Below are 18,375 nucleotides of genomic sequence, written 5' to 3' on the forward strand. Positions count from 1 at the left end.
GCCTCTGTGGAGGCTTGGGCCTCCATAGAGGCTGGGAAGGAGGGAGAAGGGCGCTCGCGCTCGTGGCGATCGCGGGCGGCCCCCACTCCCCTTCCCGGCCTCTGTGGAGGCTTGGGCCTCCATAGAGGCCGGGAAGCAGGGAGCAGGGCGCCCGCGATCGCCGCGATCGCTGGCGGCCCCCACTCACTTTCCCGGCCTCTGTGGAGGCTTGGGCATCCATAGAGGCCGGGAAGCAGGGAGCAGGGCGCTCACGCTCGCGGCGATCGCGTGAGGCCCCCACTCCCCTTCCCGGCCTCTGTGAAGGCTTGGGCCTCCATAGAGGCCGGGAAGCAGGGAGCAGGGCGCCCGCGATCGCCTCGATCGCGAGCGGCCCCCACTCACTTTCCCGGCCTCTGTGGAGGCTTGGGCCTCCATAGAGGCCGGGAAGCAGGGAGCAGGGCGCCCGCGCTCGCAGGCGGCCCCCACTCCCCTTCCCGGCCTCTGTGGAGGCTTGGGCCTCCATAGAGGCCGGGAAGGAGGGAGCAGGGCGCCCATGCTCGCGGCGATCGCGGGCGGCCCCCACTCCCCTTCCCGGCCTCTGTGAAGGCTTGGGCCTCCATAGAGGCTGGAAAGCAGGGAGCAGGGCGCCCATGCTCGCGGCGATCGCGGGTGGCCCCCACTCCCCTTCCCGGCCTCTGTGGAGGCTTGGGCCTCCATAGAGGCCGGGAAGCAGGGAGCAGGGCGCCTGCGATCGCAGCGATCGCGGGCGGCCCCCACTCACTTTCCTGGCCTCTGTGGAGGCTTGGGCCTCCATAGAGGCCGGGAAGGAGGGAGAAGGGCGCTCGCGCTCGTGGCGATCGCGGGCGGCCCCCACTCCCCTTCCCGGCCTCTGTGGAGGCTTGGGCCTCCATAGAGGCCGGGAAGCAGGGAGCAGGGCGCCCGCGATCGCCGCGATCGCTGGCGGCCCCCACTCACTTTCCCGGCCTCTGTGGAGGCTTGGGCATCCATAGAGGCCGGGAAGCAGGGAGCAGGGCGCTCACGCTCGCGGCGATCGCGTGAGGCCCCCACTCCCCTTCCCGGCCTCTGTGAAGGCTTGGGCCTCCATAGAGGCCGGGAAGCAGGGTGCAGGGCGCCCGCGATCGCCGCGATCGCGAGCGGCCCCCACTCACTTTCCCGGCCTCTGTGGAGGCTTGGGCCTCCATAGAGGCCGGGAAGCAGGGAGCAGGGCGCTCACGCTCGCGGCGATCGCGTGAGGCCCCCACTCCCCTTCCCGGCCTCTGTGAAGGCTTGGGCCTCCATAGAGGCCGGGAAGCAGGGAGCAGGGCGCCCGCGATCGCTGCGATCGCGAGCGGCCCCCACTCACTTTCCCGGCCTCTGTGGAGGCTTGGGCCTCCATAGAGGCCAGGAAGGAGGGAGAAGGGCGCTCGCGCTCGCGGCGATCGCAGGCGGCCCCCACTCCCCTTCCCGGCCTCTGTGGAGGCTTGGGCCTCCATAGAGGCCGGAAAGGAGGGAGCAGGGCGCCCACGCTCGCGGCGATCGCGGGCGGCCCCTACTCCCCTTCCCGGCCTCTGTGAAGGCTTGGGCCTCCATAGAGGCTGGGAAGGAGGGAGCCGGGCGCCCGCGACTGCAGACAGCCCCCACTCCCTTTCCCGGCCTCTGTGGAGGCTTGGGCCTCCATAGAGGCCGGGAAGCAGGGAGCAGAGCCAGGCCGTCTCCCTCGCCGGCGGAGGAGGCGACAAGACAGCGGAAAAGGGCCTCGCCGAGGTGAGACCCTTTCCTGCTGTCAGGCCGCTTCCCTCGCCAGCGGAGGAGGCCAAGCAGGGAATGGAGGCGAGGCTCCTTTCTCTGCTTGGCGTCCGTCGTGAGGTGGGGGGTGTCCCGGGGGCGGGGCCAAACCGGGGCGGGACTGTGCGGACCCGCCCCAAACCGGGAAAGTCCCGCCCCCCGGCGGGATATGGCAACCCTAGTCGCGCGAGACTTCGCCGCCATTTTGAAGGGCAAAATGGCGGCCGGAGCGGCCGAAATCGGCGGCGATTTCGGCGGCAGGAGGGACCGGGGGCCGGCAGAAAGGCGCCCGCGGGCCGCATCCGGCCCGCGGGCCGGATGTTGCCAACCCCTGCCTAAGACAATCAGACAGGGACATCCAGGTGAAAAGAAAGTAATTAAACACCTTTGTTCTCACCATCAAGCACCTTTGCCAGAAGCAAGATTTCGCCTATAAATACTCCCAGATTTGCCTGTTCACTGGGCCAGTCTGGACTTCAGGGGGAAGCTCTGTCCCCTTGAACCCTGACCTGGTTCCTGGCTCCTGACTCCTGGCCAGTCATTCCATGGCTGAGCCTCATGTCATCCTCATCATATTCCATTTGGATTCCTGGAGGGAGTCTACATTATGGTACGTATCACCCCAGTGATGCCTAAAATCCTATTCCATGCTAACCTATGCTTTTCCTGAGCCTTGTATGTGTGTGTGTATGTTAGTGAATTGCATGTGTTTTCCCCCATTATAAATAAGTTGGTTATTAATTCTAGCAGTCTGTCTCAGCTCCATTTACTGGAATCCCCTGGTCTACTCCGTATACATATCGGGAGACGATTCTGCAAGGGCCGTCGTAGCAGGCCCTCCTCTTGCAATATTTGAGCTAATAACAATAATAATAAAATTCCCCTAAATGGACCCTTGGCTACATCAATAGAAGTATAATGTCTAGATCAAAGGAAGTAATAGTGCCACTCTATTCTGCTCTGGTCAGGCCTCACCTGGAATAATGGGTTCGGTTCTGGGCACCACAGTTTAAAAAGGACATTGAGAAACTGGAGGGTGTCCAAAGGAGGCCAACTAAAATGGTGACGGGTCAGGGAACCATGCCCTATGAGGAATACTTTAGGGAGCTGGAGATGTTTAGCCTGGAGAAGAGAAGGTTAAGAAGTGATATGATAGCCCTGTTTGAATACTTAAAAGGATGTCATATTGAGGAGGGAGCGAGCTTGTTTTCTACTACTCTAGAGACTAGAACGTGGAACAATGGATGCAAGCTCCAGGAAAAGAGATTCCACCTCAACATTAGGAAGAACTTCCTGACAATAAGGGCTGTTAGACAGTGGAACAAACTCCCTAGGAGTGTAGTGGAGTCTCCTTTCTTGGAGGTCTTCAAGCAGAGGCTGAATGGCAATCCGTCAGGGATGCTTTATGAATTCTTGCATGGCAAGAGCCTGGAAACCCCACACTCTTTCTCTCCCTCTCTCTCTCACACACACAAGCTTGACCCCCTACTTTTATTTCCCTTTGATTCTCTCCTTGTGATTCCCCCAGAGATGCCGCCATGGAGGAAGAGCTGCTGTTGCTTTTGCTGTGGTTATTGTTCTTCCTCCTACTTGCAGCAGAGGAGAAGGGCAAAACTCTTGGCCAGTTCCCATAGCTACTCAGGAAAACTAAACTACAAAGCAACAATCCCAGAACTCTATATCACTTAGCCTTGGGAATGAAAGTGGTGTCAAACTGCAGTGCACATGCTGCCATAGTCACAATCAGTTGAGTTGGGAAGTACCTCATTAATAAAAATACTGATTTTTCTAATTGATGCCATGTTTCAAAGACATTGTGTGAATTGCCAAGGAAACAATACTCCAAATAATTCCAAGGTTTATTGAATGAACATATAAGTGCAGGATATTTTTAAACGATTTGGGAAAAAACAGATGTAGTGACTTTCCAAACAAAAAGTATTTCACATGTTCATTTTATCAGTGTGAACTTTTTGATGCCTCAAAGAGGTTAAATCCAGAGCAAAACATTTCTCACACTTCTGGCACTTTTATAGTCTCTATGCTGTGTGGATTCTCTGATGCCTCACAAGGCCTGACTTGTAAGAAAAACGTTTTCCACACAGCTGGCACTGATTCGGTTTCTCTCCTGTGTGGAGTATTGAGTGCTTCCGAAGGTATGACTTCTGAGCAAAACATTTCCCACACTGTTGGCACTTATGTGGTTTCTCTACTGTGTGGACTCTCTGATGCTTGACAAGGTGGGAATCGTCAGCAAAACAATTTCCACAGTGTTGGCATTTGTATGGTTTCTCTCCTGTGTGGATTCTCTGATGATTCACAAGAACTGACTTGTAAGCAAAACATTCCCCACACTGCTGGCATTTGTATGGTTTCTCTCCTGTGTGGACTCTGTGATGTCTCACAAGAAGTGACTTATAAGTAAAACATTTTCTACACTGCTGGCATTTATGTGATTTCTCTCCTGTGTGGACTCTCTGATGCTTGACAAGGTAGGACTTGTCAGCAAAACATTTCCCACAGTATTGGCACTTGTATAGCTTTTCTCCTATATGGACCCTCTGATGATTCACAAGAACTGACTTGTAAGCAAAACATTTCCCACACTGCTGGCATTTGTATGGTTTCTCTCCTGTGTGGACTCTGTGATGTCTCACAAGAAGTGACTTATAAGTAAAACATTTTCCACACTGCTGGCATTTATGTAGTTTCTCTACTGTGTGGACTCTCTGATGCTTGACAAGGTGGGACTTGTCAGTAAAACATTTTCCACAGTATTGGCACTTGTATAGTTTTTCTCCTGTGTGGACTCTCTGATGATTCACAAGAACTGGCTTGTAAGCAAAACATTCCCCACACTGCTGGCATTTGTATGGTTTATCTCCTGTGTGGACTCTGTGATGTCTCACAACAAGTGACTTACTAGCAAAACATTTCCCACACTGCTGGCATTTGTATGGTTTATCTCCTGTGTGGACTCTCTGATGTCTCACAAGAATTGACTTGTAAATAAAACATTTCCCACACTGCTGGCATTTGTATGGTTTCTCTCCTGTGTGGACACTCAGGTGATGCTTAAAGAGTGGCTTCCAAGCAAAACATTTCCCACACTGCTGGCATTTGTATGGTTTCTCTCCTGTGTGGACCCTCTGATGCATGAAAACGTGTGAATACTGAGCAAAACATTTTCCACAGTGTTGGCACTTGTATAGTTTTTCTCCTGTGTGGACTCTCTGATGATTCACAAGAACTGACTTGTAAGAAAAACATTTCCCACACTGCTGGCATTTGTATGGTTTATCTCCTGTGTGGACTCTGTGATGTCTCACAAGAAGTGACTTATTAGCAAAACATTTCCCACATTGCTGGCATTTGTATGGTTTATCTCCTGTGTGGACTCTCTGATGTCTCACAAGAATTGACTTGTAAATAAAACATTTCCCACACTGCTGGCATTTATATGGTTTCTCTCCTGTGTGGACACTCAGGTGATGCTGAAAGACTGCCTTCCAAGCAAAACATTTCCCACACTGCTGGCATTTGTATGGTTTCTCTCCTGTATGGACCCTCTGATGCTTGACAAGGTATGACTTGTCAGCAAAGCTTTTCCCACACTGCTGGCATTTGAATGGTTTCTCTCCTGTGTGGAGTCTCTGGTGTTTCACAAGGGTTGACTTGTCAACAAAATGCTTTCCACACTGCTGGCATTTATGTGGTTTCTCTCCTGTGTGGACCCTCTGGTGTATCTTAAACTGTGACTTCTGAGTAAAACATTTCCCACACTGCTGGCATTGGAATGGACCCTGTCCTGTGTGGACATTCTTGTGACAAACAAGTTGTGTGTTGCGAGCAAAACATTTCTCACACTGCTGGCATTTGTATGGTTTTTCTCCTGTGTGAACTCTCTGGTGCATTACAAATAATGACCTGTGAGCAAAACTTTTCCCACACTGCTGGCATTTGTGTGGTTTTTCCCTTGTGTGGACTCTGTGATGTTTCAAAAAGGCTGGCCTGTAAACAAAACATTTCCCACACTGCTGGCATTTGTATGCTTTCTCTCCCGTGTAGATCCTCTGATGCTTCACAAGGTATCCTAAAGAGGGTAAGGAGAGACAAGATTGAATCTCAGCATTAAGAGAGCAAGGGAAGGAACAATGGAGCTAAGCAAACTCAAATAGGAAAATAATTTGTTGTTAAGTGCCTTCAAGTCATGGCAAGCATATGGATGAGATATCTACAAGAACCTTTGTCCCTAACTACTCTCCTTAGGTGCTGTAAATTCAAGCTTGTGACTTTCTAATGGAGTGTATTCATCTGCCTTGCAGTCTTCCTGTTTTTTTCTGCTGTGTTCTACTTTCCCTAGCATTGTTTTCTTCTATAATGAGTTATGCCTTCTCATGTTGTGGCCAAATTAGGATAGCCTCAATTTTGTAATCTTGGCTTTCGAGAGTTCAGGCTAAGACCCATTTATTTGTCTTTATGGCAATCCATGGTATCCTAAGCACTCTTCTACAGCACCACATCTCAAATGAGTTGATTTTATTCCTATCAATATTCAGATAAAAAAGCTTCTGTGTCCTCTATCCCTCTCTTCATAGTTATTGGTCATAATTGCTAACAGGAATCCCGTAATATGTCTGGAACCAAGGATATGAGCCAGTTCATACCGGTTCTCTCAAACCTGTTCTTAAAATCTGTCATGTTAGCAGCTGCCTCCCAATACACGAGGCGCCTATTCTATCCCTATTATAGACTTTCCCAGGGGTACCTTCCTGTCCACAGTTTTGCACCTTCTCTCCCCTCCTCACTTCCACTTGCCTGATCCTTTTTCCATTTCTCCCTCCACTCTCCAACTTTCCCACCTGCCCTCATGTCCATCTGCATTGCTTCTCCTTCTGCATCTGTTCCCTGCCATTGTATTTTACACATTTTCATTCTCTCTCTTTCTCTTTGGCATATAAAAAAAAAAGCTGTCAAGATGGATCTCTCCTGGCATGCCTTTCCTGAATCAAAGTGACTAGCCACAGAATGACTGCCCTTCACATCATGTATTAGTCCACCGCTCTGTCTTCGCTATATGTTTTATTCTGTTTTTAATAGGTATTTTAATTGTAACATGTTTAATCCTGTGTTAAGGGGGGAATTTGTGATATAATGTTATGAATGTGGATATTTTAATGTGTTGTGAGCCGTTTTGATTTTCTTGTGACAGAAAAGCGGGATAAAAATACATATTATTTTATTATTTATTTTATACACATGAAGTGTGATGCAGGAAAGAGACACTTTGAGATGCATTTGGTGAGAAAGAATAAACATACAAATAAATCAATACGAAAGGTTGAAGAAGGGAGTCAGGATCCAATTTTGGTGAGGGTCAAGGTCCAGAGAGAAGCTGTAAAACAGCCTTAAGACATCTCTAAGGCAGAGATGGACAAATGTTGGGGATTAAGGGGGCCACGCTGGACTCCCAGAGGATCTCAGAGGGCATTTCCCCATTGTTTTGCTCCTCAGTATCCCCCAACATCCTTCTGGGAAAGTGGGGGCAGTTTTGCCACTGTTGAGCCCCTTTTTGGGGCATTGTAGAACCAGGAGAAACAGTTTTCCCAAGAGGAAAGCCAGTCCAGAGCCTAGAAAGACTGATAGAGGGACCAAGAAATCAGTAAACTTGCTCTGGGATGTGTTGAGGAATATTTGAAGCCAAAAAGGTCCCTTTCTATGAAATCCTAGGATTGGCAGTTTACAAATGAGTATTTAGAATCCTCAATTAAAGAGCTCTAGTGAGTCACTAAACTACAAATTCAAAGATTCTACATGATGTTGCCATGGCAATTAAAGTGGAATCATGGTGTTATGATAATATAGTGTGCAAGGACCCACCATGTCTGTAGGAAAGGCAATGGGTTAAAATTCCTTACCCAGGGAGGAAACATTCTGATAATTTTCCATCATCACCTCGTTGTACAAAAATCTCTGGTTCCGATCCAACAGTTCCCATTCTTCCTTTGCGAAATATACAGCGACATCCCCAAAGGTCACCTGCAATAGAAAACAAACCTCATCCACAGTGTGATTAAGTAAAGGGAGAGGAAAGCACATGGAGCATCCCAAATATTATTTGATCACTTCAGAATATTGGGGCATGTCTGAATGTTCTCCCATCTCTTTTCCTTATCTCCTTGGATCTTCAACAATAAGGCATCAAGGAAAAGACCAGGCTATAATCTGAGTCCTTGATAATCTAAATTTCTTGTGTGACGGGAGATTTTGTTTAGAACATGGAAACTCTTCCACATAGAGCTTCCCAATTTGCATTACTAAGGGGCTTGACAGGCTGCCCCTTTTAGTGCCGTATCAGGGCTGCAGCAACTACATGCCACGCCCCTGATATGGCCTTTCCATGGTACAAAAAGCAGCCACAAAAAGGGTGCCATAGCTGCTAGCGCCACAATTTTCTGCGCTACTTTGGCGCTGTGTCATTTGGATGAATCACCAAAGGAGTGCCGTGATGCTGCCCGCCACGTGGTGCAGTGCTCAGCGTGTTGCTGGCATGGTGGCAGAATCGGGGCACGCGTCAGGCAGATGCCAAACACCCACTCTGCCCCCAGCCTGGCCTTTGTCACCAGTCTATACAGCCTGTAACTGGCATAAATCCAGGGCAGCCTCACAAATTAGCAAATGTTTTGGATTTCCAGCCAGTGTGGTCAAGCTCTTCTACCAAATAAGACAGAGACCACCAGAACAGCCCATGAGAACATAAAAATATGAAAACCACACATTAAATCAATAGGAATTGCTTCATTTCATGCATGCCTCCCTCCACCAAAATGATGGGCCAATCCTGTCTAAAATCCATGAGTTTAATGCTCAGCAGGAATAGAACAAATCTTCCTGAAGGACACTCTGAGAGGACGCCATTGGTAGGAAGCCCAGTCCCACTAGCCCTGGCCCTGAGTGGCTGGGTGTCAGAACCATGCTTGCTGCATGGATTCTGTCAGGCCTTTTTGGTTCTGTGTTCCAAAATTGTATTGTGTTAAGTTTGTGTTTTATGGTTAATAGTATAGCTAATTGCTTTGGGTTATACATTTTGCTTTGGGTTATAAATTTATGGGTAGTTGTGTAGGTTAGCTAGATGTGGGGATGACTTCAGTTGCAGGTGGCTAGAAGAGTTATGGGAATGATAGCTTGTGGAATGTGTGGAATGTAGGCAGAAGAAAGTTGGTGGCTGGTAGTAACTGAAAAGGAGGTAGTTGCTGGGAATGTCTGGGACAGGGAGAAATAGTGCGTGTGAGAAGATTGGAAAAGGGGATTGGTTAACAGTGGGGGACAGACTGTGGAAATTGAAGGGGGTGATAGTTTGGGGCTGAAGAGCAGAGGGTGGAGTTGTAGGCTTTGAGTTTTCCATGTACTGTTTGGCTTGCGGTGGGCAGGTCTGGCTTAAACGCTGAATGGTGATTTTCTGACTATATGTTTTCAATAAAGTTTTTTGCTGTTTCAGGACACTGGACTGAGCCACAGAAGTTCTAAATTTGTACTAAACTGAGGGGAAGCAAGTTCAAGATGGCAGGAAACACTGATTAACTGAGACACTGAAGGACAGAGGATGCCTTCTGACTATCCACACTGCATCTCACACTGACAGACTCCCAATGGCTCCATCACAAAAGAGGAGAATGGTAACCTGTTTCAAAGTCGTCTCTCCTGCAGTTTCCTCCATGGAGGAGGAATTCATTGTATGTTCTCCTCTCTCCCTACATTTAGAGACTATCCTGGACGTATGTGCACCTGCAAAAGATAGAAATGAGGGTGTTTTGCATCAGCATACATTTATACAGTCTTCCATGGACCACCGAAAAGACAGTTAAATGACTCTGAGAGCAAATCAACTTTCCCTAAAAAACAATAAAAATAAATTGAAGGTATCATAATTTGGGCACATAGTGAGATGACAGGAGTAACTGGAAAATATGATGACATTTGGTAAAGTGGAAGGCAGCAGGAAAAGACAAAAGTGCACTAAAGGTAGACTGATAGGAGAAGGAAGCCAAAATGAAAGACCTGGTTATGCCTGTTCATAGAAGGGTCTCTTGGAGGTTTTTCATTCAACTAATGTTCTCTTTGGTTCCTTCTTTGTTCATTAGAAAATCAAAATCCTCTCTAGCTAGGATATTAACCACAAGATTTAGTCCTAAGGCTAAATGTGGTCCTCTCCTCCCCTCCTCTTTCCGCCCTCCTTCCTAATTTCCCTCCCTCCCTCTTTCCCTACCTGCTTACCTGCTGGGTCGCTGTGCTGCCTCCTCCTCTGCGTTCTTGCTGCCACTGCGGGAAAATCCAGATGCTGCTCTTGGAGGCCAAGAGGCCTCCAGGCTGCACCCAGCCTTTTCACGGTGGTGGTGGTGGCGGAGAGGAATACGAAGCTTGGCCTCGTCCTCCTCACCACCGCCGCCGCTGTCGCAGGGCCAGGTGCAGCCTGGAGGCCTCTTGGCCTCCAAGAACACCACCTAGCCATTTTGCAGCGGAGGATGAGGCCGCAAGGAGGACAAAAGTTGGCCTCGTCCTCGCCACTGCCGCTGCCGCAGAAGGTCCGGGTGGTGGCCTGGAGGCCTCTTGGCCTCCAAGAGCACCACCCGGCCTTTTCGTGGCTGTGGAGGCGGAGAGGTGGAGGCCTTAAAGGCCTCTGTATCTGCTGCTTCACCTCCTCACCACTCGGCCCTTCCGTGATGGCGAGGAGGCAGAGCTTACGCTGACCCTTGGTGAGTTCACCATAGAATACTATTTTTGGGAGGCGATTGTCCTTTATCCTAGAAACATGTCCTACCCAGCGCAGCTGCGTCCTCAGTAGCATGGCCTCAATGCTGGTGATCCCTGCTTGCTCAAGGACAGCAACATTCATCACATAGTCAGTCCAGTGTACATTTAGAATTGTGCGTAAACAGCGCTGATGAAAGCATTCAAGGAGTCGTAGGTGTTGGCGATAGGTGACCCATGTTTCAGACCCATAGAGGAGAACAGGCAGTACAATGACTCTATACACACTGACTTTTGTGCTTCACCTCAGGTGTTTGTTACTTCAGACTCTTTTGTGAAGCCTTCTGAATGCACTATATACTTTTGCCAGTCTGTGATCGATCTCTTTATCAATCTTGGCGTCTGAGGAGATGATGCTTCCCAGGTAGGTGAACTGCTGGACGGACTTAAGCACAGATGTGCCTACAGTGATGTGGGGATGGTAGTGTTCTTCCTAAGGTGCCGGCTGGTAGAGAACTTCTGTTTTCTTCAGACTGACTTGCAGTCCAAAGAGCTCTGCAGCTGTTGCAAAACAAGATGTTAGGCGCTGCATAGCTGCTTCTGTATGGGCAAAGAGGGCAGCATTGTCAGCAAAAAGTAGCTCACGGACTACATAGTTTAGTGTCTTAGTGTGGGCCCTCAGGCGGCTTAACAGGCTACCATCAGCACGGTAGCGTATATAAATGCCATCTTCTTCTTTGAGATCTGCTGTAGCCCTTTGGAGCATCATGCTGAAGAAGATTGTAAATGGAGCGAGAACACAACCTTGTTTCACACCATTCGTTATTGGAAAGGGCTCCGAGAGAGTGTCGCCATATCTGACTTGACCTTGCTGGCCTTCATGCAGCAGGATGATCATTTTGAGGAATATTGGGGGGGGGGGGGGGCATCCTAGTCTTTCCAGGATCTGCCACAGACCTTTTCTACTCACAGTGTCAAAGGCTTTGGTGAGGTCAACAAATGTTACATAGAGTCCTTTATTCTGCTCTCTACATTTATCTTGCAGTTGTCTAAGGGCAAATACTATGTCTGTAGCTCTAAAGCCACATTGGCTTTCAGGAAGAAGTTCTTCTGCAATAGCAGGAACTAATCTGTTCAGGAGTATCCTTGCAAGGATTTTTCCAGCAATAGAGAAAAGTGTTATAACTTAATAGTTTGAGCAATCGGATTATGCTCCTTTTTTCTTATACAGGATGATGATGACTTGCATCTTGGAGATCTGATGGCAGTTCGCCTTTTTCCCAGCAACTCACAAGGAGCTCGTGGAGTTTAGCATGGAGTACATGACCTCTGTGTTTCCAAGCTTCAGGTGGAATTCCATCAATCCCGGCTGCCTTGCCATTTTTCATCTGCTGTATGGCCTTAAGGGTCTCTTCCAAAGTGGGAGCTAAATTCATTTTTCATTGATTGCTGTGTCATATGTTGAATAGCTGAGTCTTGGACTACTCGGTTGGCACTAAAGAGGCTTTGGAAATGTTCAGCCCATGGGCTCAGAATGGAAGCTTTAGCTGTGATTAGTGTTTGACCATCTGTACTGTACTGTCTGGCATGGGAGGCCCTACCAGTGGCTATTATACCACCTTCAGCATAGCTCACAATTTCATTAGGGTACGCAGGCCTCTCCCCCACGACAAGGGGGCGTTAATAGAGAGGTATACATGAGTATATACGCTATATATAGTAGTTTTTAAAAAAAATTTTTTTTAAACAAACAGCAAATGTTTCTCAGTTCTGAACAAAGAAGTTGGAGGAGTGAATGTCATTGCTGAACTACTGTCAGTGTGTGAATGTTTGCTTTTGAATCTCAGAGCCTGGGCCAGATCATAGAAGGAGATATGGTCCGCCAAATAGCCTGGACCTGAGGCATATTGGACTTAGTAGGTCATAACCTACTAAGGTGTGCCTGGAAACAATTCCTCAGAAGGAGTTTCTCTTTCCAAAAGGCAGAAGATATTGGGGAATTGGGGAAAACCCTTCCCTCCATAAACCTATATATTCTCGGAAAAGGGAGGCCTGAGAGATGCCCTTGAGAATCAGTCTCCAGGAACTATCAAGAAATGGCAAAAGTCATTCCTCACGGTAAGATAGGAAGAAATTTGGCCTTTTTCATCCTGCATCTGCTTTGTTCTCTTTTTTCACCCGTGTTTGAAAAGACCCTTCAAAATCTATGAGCTCATTCACACTTTATAGAATCATAGAGTTGGAAGAGACCCCAAGGGCCATCCAGTCTAACATCCTGCCATGCAAGAAATCACAATCAAAGCATACCCTCACCATACCAAAGATTCCTAACGGATATCATCAATGCATCCTTCAGGGAAGGGCATGTTCCATCTTGTCTGAAGGAAGCAGCTGTTAAGCCGCTTCTGAAAAAACCTTCCATGGACCCCCTGGATATGAACAACTACAGGCCTGTTTCTTTGCTGCCATTTTTGGACAAGGTATTCGAGAGGGCAGTTGCTCTTCAGCTCCAAGCTGTCTTGGATGAAACTGATTATCTAGACCCATTTCAAACCGGCTTCAGGACAGGTCTTGTCTGACGATCTGCGTCTCAGCATCGACAGGGGTAGTGTGACCCAGTTGGTGCTCTTAGACCTCTCAGCGGCTTTCGATACGATAGATCACGGCATCCTCCTGGACCGCTTGGGGGGGATTAGGTATCGGAGGCACTGCATTGCAGTGGTTCCAGTCCTTCCTCTTGGGCAGGTCCCAGAGGGTGTTGCTCGGGGACAGTAGCTCCAGAAAGAGGGAGCTCCTTTGTGGGGTCCGTCAGGGAGCTATTTTGTCCCCAATGTTGTTTAACATCTATATGAAGCCGCTGGGTGAGATCATACGGAGTTATGGTGCTGGGTGCTATCAGTACGCTGATGACACCCAAATCTATTTCTCCATGTCTCGTTCGTCGGCCTCGAATTCTAATGGTATCTCTTCTCTCAACGAATGTCTTTGGGCAGTAATGGGCTGGATGAGGAAAAACAGATTGAAGCTGAATCCGAACAAGACGGAGGTGCTCACAGTAGCGGCCCCGAAACCAAGAATTGGGTTGCAACCACCAGTCCTGGATGGGGTCACACTCTCCTCCAGCGACTGTGTTCGCAGTCTGGGGGTGCTCCTTGACTCGTCGCTCCTGATGACAAATCAGGTGAATGTGACGGTCAGGAGCGCCTGTTATCAGCTTTGGCTGATACGCCAGCTGCACCCTTTTCTGGAAGTAAGGGATCTCAAGACTGTTGTGCATGCGCTGGTAACCTCACGCCTTGACTTCTGTAATGCGCTCTACATGGGGCTACCCTTGTGCCTGGTTCAGAAACTACAGCTGGTTCAAAACATGGCAGCCAGGCTTGTGTTAGGAACATCTAGAAGGGACCACATCATTCCGGTTCTGAGGTCCCTCCACTGGCTGCCTATTGGTTTCCAGGCCCAGTACAAGGTGTTGGTTATTACCTTTAAAGCCCTAAATGGCTTGGTTCCAAGCTATCTCAGAGACCACCTCTTCCCATACAATCCTCCCCGCACCCTCCAGTCCTCTGGGAGGAACTTGTTGCAGCCTCAAAAATCAAGGCTTGTGGTGACCTCCCGGAGGGCTTTTTCTGTTGTCGCCCCCAGGCTCTGGAATGACCTGCCTGCCGGACGAGATTCGTCAATTAACATCTTTGGACAGCTTCAAAAAGGCTGTCAAGACGGATCTCTTCAGCAGGCCTTTCCAGACTAAAATATCCCGGCCTCAGGATCTCACCCCTCCTCAGTAATGTCTCCAAAGCCCCCTTTTCTTTTCTTTAGAACTGAAGTTGCAGTGGTTTATCGGTTGGTATTATTTTGTTTAATTTATTGGTGTTCTAACTAGTTATTGTGATTTTAATTTAGATATGCAGTTTAATGACTTTTTAAGGGGGGAGGGAAATACTGTATTTTCTGGCATATAAGACGACTTTTTAACCCAGGAAAATTTTCTCAAAAGTCAGGGGTCGTCTTATACGCCGGGTTTCATCTTATAGGGTGGGTGCTGAAACTACCGAGCCAGGCTGGAGAATCTGCGGGCTTTGTATACAATCCAATCCAAGCAGGCTTTGTATACAACAGGTTTTCCTGCTAAGTACCTGCATGTCATAAGCATTTGAATTAAAATTACCATATTGAAATCAATTCAGATGTTTTTTTTTTAATTTTTATTTGGTGTGCGTTGGAAGAGGGGTAGTCTTATATGGCGAGTATATCCCAAACTCTATATTTTAACTGGAAAAGTTGGGAGTCGTCTTATATGCCTAGTCGTCTTATACGCCGGAAAATACGGTATATTGTTTTTATGCCGTATGTTATTTTAATGTTGTAAACCGCCCAGATTGGTTCGCCACAGGGCGGTATATAAATAAAATTTATTATTATTATTATTATTATTATTATTATTATTATTATTATACCCAACAGACGGCCATCCCTCCATCTCTGTTTAAAGACCCCCAAGGAAGAGACTCCACCAGACTCTGAGGGTGTGTGATCCACTGCTGAACAGCTATTACTGTCGGGAAGTACCTATTAATGTTTAGATGGAATCTCTTTTCCTGTAGCTTGCATCCATTGCTCCATGGCCTGAGCAAAGCCGAATAGAGTGGCACTATTACTTCCCTATACTTCTATTGATGCAACCTAGAATCACATCAGCCTTTTTAGCTGCCGCATCACACTGTTGACTCATGTTCAACTTGTGGTCTACTAGGACTCCTAGATCCCTTTTGCATGTAGTCTCATTCAGCCAGAGTAGCACTCTCAGGTTCTGTCCTCCGTTCTGTTCTGGCAGAAACTTCCTTTGGCTCTTTTCTCCCCCTCCCCTTTTAAATTGCACTTTCTGCTATTCATGGTCATTCAGGTCTTATCATCCTCCCTCCTCCCTCAGCAAAGGCCCCCCTCCAGCTAGGCCCAGAGCCAAATGCCCCGCTGCCACAGCATGGAGGTTATTATTCCCCTTGGAAATGCCCCTCAGAAATATCTGCTCCCCATAGAGACCCCCAAGAGATGGAAAAGGAGGGGAAATTAAGTGGGATATATATATATATATATATATATATATACACACACACACACACACACACACACACAAATTTATCTACACACACACATACACACACTGCGTGAGCCTTGGAAGGTAAGTGGGATATACACACACACACACACACACACACACCTATCTATTTATCTATCTATCCACACACACTGTGTGACCCTTCGAAGTTAAGTGGGATATACACACACACACACATACTGTGTGACCCGTGGAAGGTAAGTGGGAGATACATACACACACACACACACACACACACACACGTCTGTCTGTCTATCTATCTATCTATTTATCTATCCACACACAGACACTGAGCCTTAGAAGTTAAGTGGGATACACACACACCTCTGTCTATTTATCTATCTATACACACACACACACACACTGTGTGGCCCTTGGAAGGTAAGTGGGAGATACACACACACACACACACCTGTCCGTCCATCCATCCATCTATCTACCTATCCATACACACACACACACACCTTGTGAGCCTTGGAAAGGAGACATTCCTTGCTCTCATCCCAAGATGGGATCCCATCCCATCCCCACCTGGAATATCATTGTTATCATAATGCTTTATATAATAATAATAATAATAAATGTTATTTCTATTTCCCACCTCTCCCTATGGATCAAGCGCCATATAGAGCTGGAGATTTACACAGCGCTGTACATACAAACAATAAAATCGATAAAAATGAAACTGTCAATGGTGTACATTCTACAATACACACACACACATACATACACATCTGTCTATCTACCTATCTATACACACACACACACATTGTGTGACCGTTGGATGGTAAATGGGATATACACACACACACACACACACACTGTGTGACCCTTGGAAGGTAAGTGGGATACAGACACATCTATCTATCTATCTATCTATCTATCTATCTATCTATCTATCCATCCATCCATCCATACACACACCCTGTGTAACCCTTGGAAGGTAAGTGGGATATATATACACAGATCTATCTATCTATCTATTTAGCTATCTACCTACCTATACACACTCACACTGTGTGAGCCTTGGATGGTAAGTGGAAGATATATATATACACATACACACACATACATACACATCTATCTATTTACCTATCTATACACACACACACACTGTGTGCGCCTTGGAATGTAAGTGGGATATATATACACACACACACATCTATTTATCTATCTACCTACCTATACAGACACACACTGTGTGACCCTTGGAAGTTAAGTGGCATATATATACACACAGAGAAACATCTATCTATCTATCTATCTATCTATCTATCTATCTATCTATACATACACCCTGTGTAATCCTTGGAAGGTAAGTGGAATATATATACACACACACACACACACACACCGTGTGAGCCTTGGAAAGGAGGCTTTCCTTGCTTCTACCCCAAGAAGAAGCCTCCCTCCCAGACCCCAGGAGGCCTCCCAGCAGCCATGGCTCCAAAGGAGGATCCCTCTTTCCACCCAGAAAGCCAAGATGGGGTCCCTGCAGTCCACCAGCACTTACCCTCCTCCTTTCCAAAAGCCTTCCTTCCCCCTCCCCAAAGCAATTCAAATGGCACTTCCTCCTCCGGAAATGGCGTCAGAGGGTGCATCTCTCTCTCTCTCCTCTCCCCGTTCCATGAACACTTCCTGCCTGCCTCTCTAGGACTCGATGGTGGCTGCTTGGAGGACCTCTGTCCTGAAGGATAGATAGCTAGGAAGGGAAGGGGGGAACCAGAGAGAGAGGCCCATGGGAATGTATCAAAGAAGGCATTCCCCTGAAATAAGAATAACAAGAATAACAGGACTCTGGGAGTAACAGGCTCAGCCATGGAAGAAACCCACTGGGCGACCTCTGGGCAAGAAGTCACACTCTCTCAGCCTCAGGGGAAGGCGGTGGGAAACCTCCTCTGAACACACCTGGCCAGGAAAACCCCATGAGAGGGTGGCCTTAGGGTCACCATGAGTCAGAAGCACTTTGGAGGCAGATAACAAATATTGTTATTATTATTATTATTATTAACAATTAGTGTAAGTCACACTCTTTCAGCCTCAGAGGAAGGCAATGGAAAACCTCCTCTGAACACACCTGGCCAGGAAAACCCCATAAGAGGGTTGCCTTAGGGTCACCATGAGTCAGAAGCACTTTGGAGGCAGATAACAAATATTATTAGTAGTAAAAGTCACACTCTCTCAGCCTCAGAAGAAGGCAATGGTAAACCTCTGAACACACCTGGCCAAGAAAACCCCATGAGAGGGTGGTCTTAGGATCACCATGAGTCAGAAGCCATTTGAAGGCAGATAACAAATATTGTTATTATTATTATTATTATTATTATTATTATTAACAATTAGGGTAAGTCACACTCTTTCAGCCTCAAGGGAAGGCAGTGGGAAACCTCCTCTGAACATTATTATTATTATTATTATTATTATTATTAACCTTTATTTATGAAGCGCTGTAAATTTACACAGCGCTGTACATGCAATCTTTTTAGTTAGACGGTTCCCTGCCCTCAGGCTTACAATCTAAAAAGACATGACACAGAAGGAGAAGGGAGTGGTGGAGGGAAAGGGTAAGAGGTCCAGCAGTTCCTCTCTACCTCCAAGGCCTGGACCAAGGCAGATGGACTGGAGGGAGGGCTTGGCTTCATAATGGATGGTTAATCTTCTTCCAGGGAAAATACATACTCTCAAATAGGATAATACATATACAGTACATAGCAATACAGGAAATGGTTCGATAAACAGGCACCAAA

At 47.5% G+C, this 18,375-nt stretch overlaps 1 protein-coding gene across 1 annotated transcript; it reads right to left on the reverse strand.

The window, feature by feature from the left end:
• Positions 1–3,631: 3,631 nt before the first annotated feature.
• LOC149320409 (uncharacterized) lies at positions 3,632–17,232 on the reverse strand. The gene is made up of 4 exons (XM_089500792.1): positions 17,142–17,232; positions 9,446–9,549; positions 7,683–7,803; positions 3,632–5,857 (listed from the first exon to the last, which is right to left on the reverse strand). The coding sequence occupies exons 1-4, from the start codon at positions 17,227–17,229 to the stop codon at positions 3,804–3,806; spliced, it is 2,367 nt and encodes a 788-aa protein (XP_089356918.1). The 5' UTR covers positions 17,230–17,232; the 3' UTR covers positions 3,632–3,803.
• Positions 17,233–18,375: the final 1,143 nt, after the last annotated feature.

Source organism: Sceloporus occidentalis, unplaced genomic scaffold, assembly GCF_023333645.1.
Source record: "Sceloporus occidentalis isolate IW3139 unplaced genomic scaffold, rSceOcc1.0.p SCAF_1, whole genome shotgun sequence".
Lineage (NCBI taxonomy): Eukaryota > Metazoa > Chordata > Lepidosauria > Squamata > Phrynosomatidae > Sceloporus > Sceloporus occidentalis.

What these genes read in the sequence shown, in the direction of transcription:
- LOC149320409 (XM_089500792.1), bottom strand. Translation starts at nt 17,229, where the DNA reads ATGCACCCTCTGACGCCATTTCCGGAGGAGGAAGTGCCATTTGAATTG. An exon ending in GAGAGACGACTTTGAAACAG is followed by an intron (nt 7,804 to 9,445) that starts GTTACCATTCTC and finishes TTTCTATTGCAG; the next exon opens with GTGACCTTTGGGGATGTCGC. An exon ending in TCAGAATGTTTCCTCCCTGG is followed by an intron (nt 5,858 to 7,682) that starts GTAAGGAATTTT and finishes TACCCTCTTTAG; the next exon opens with GATACCTTGTGAAGCATCAG.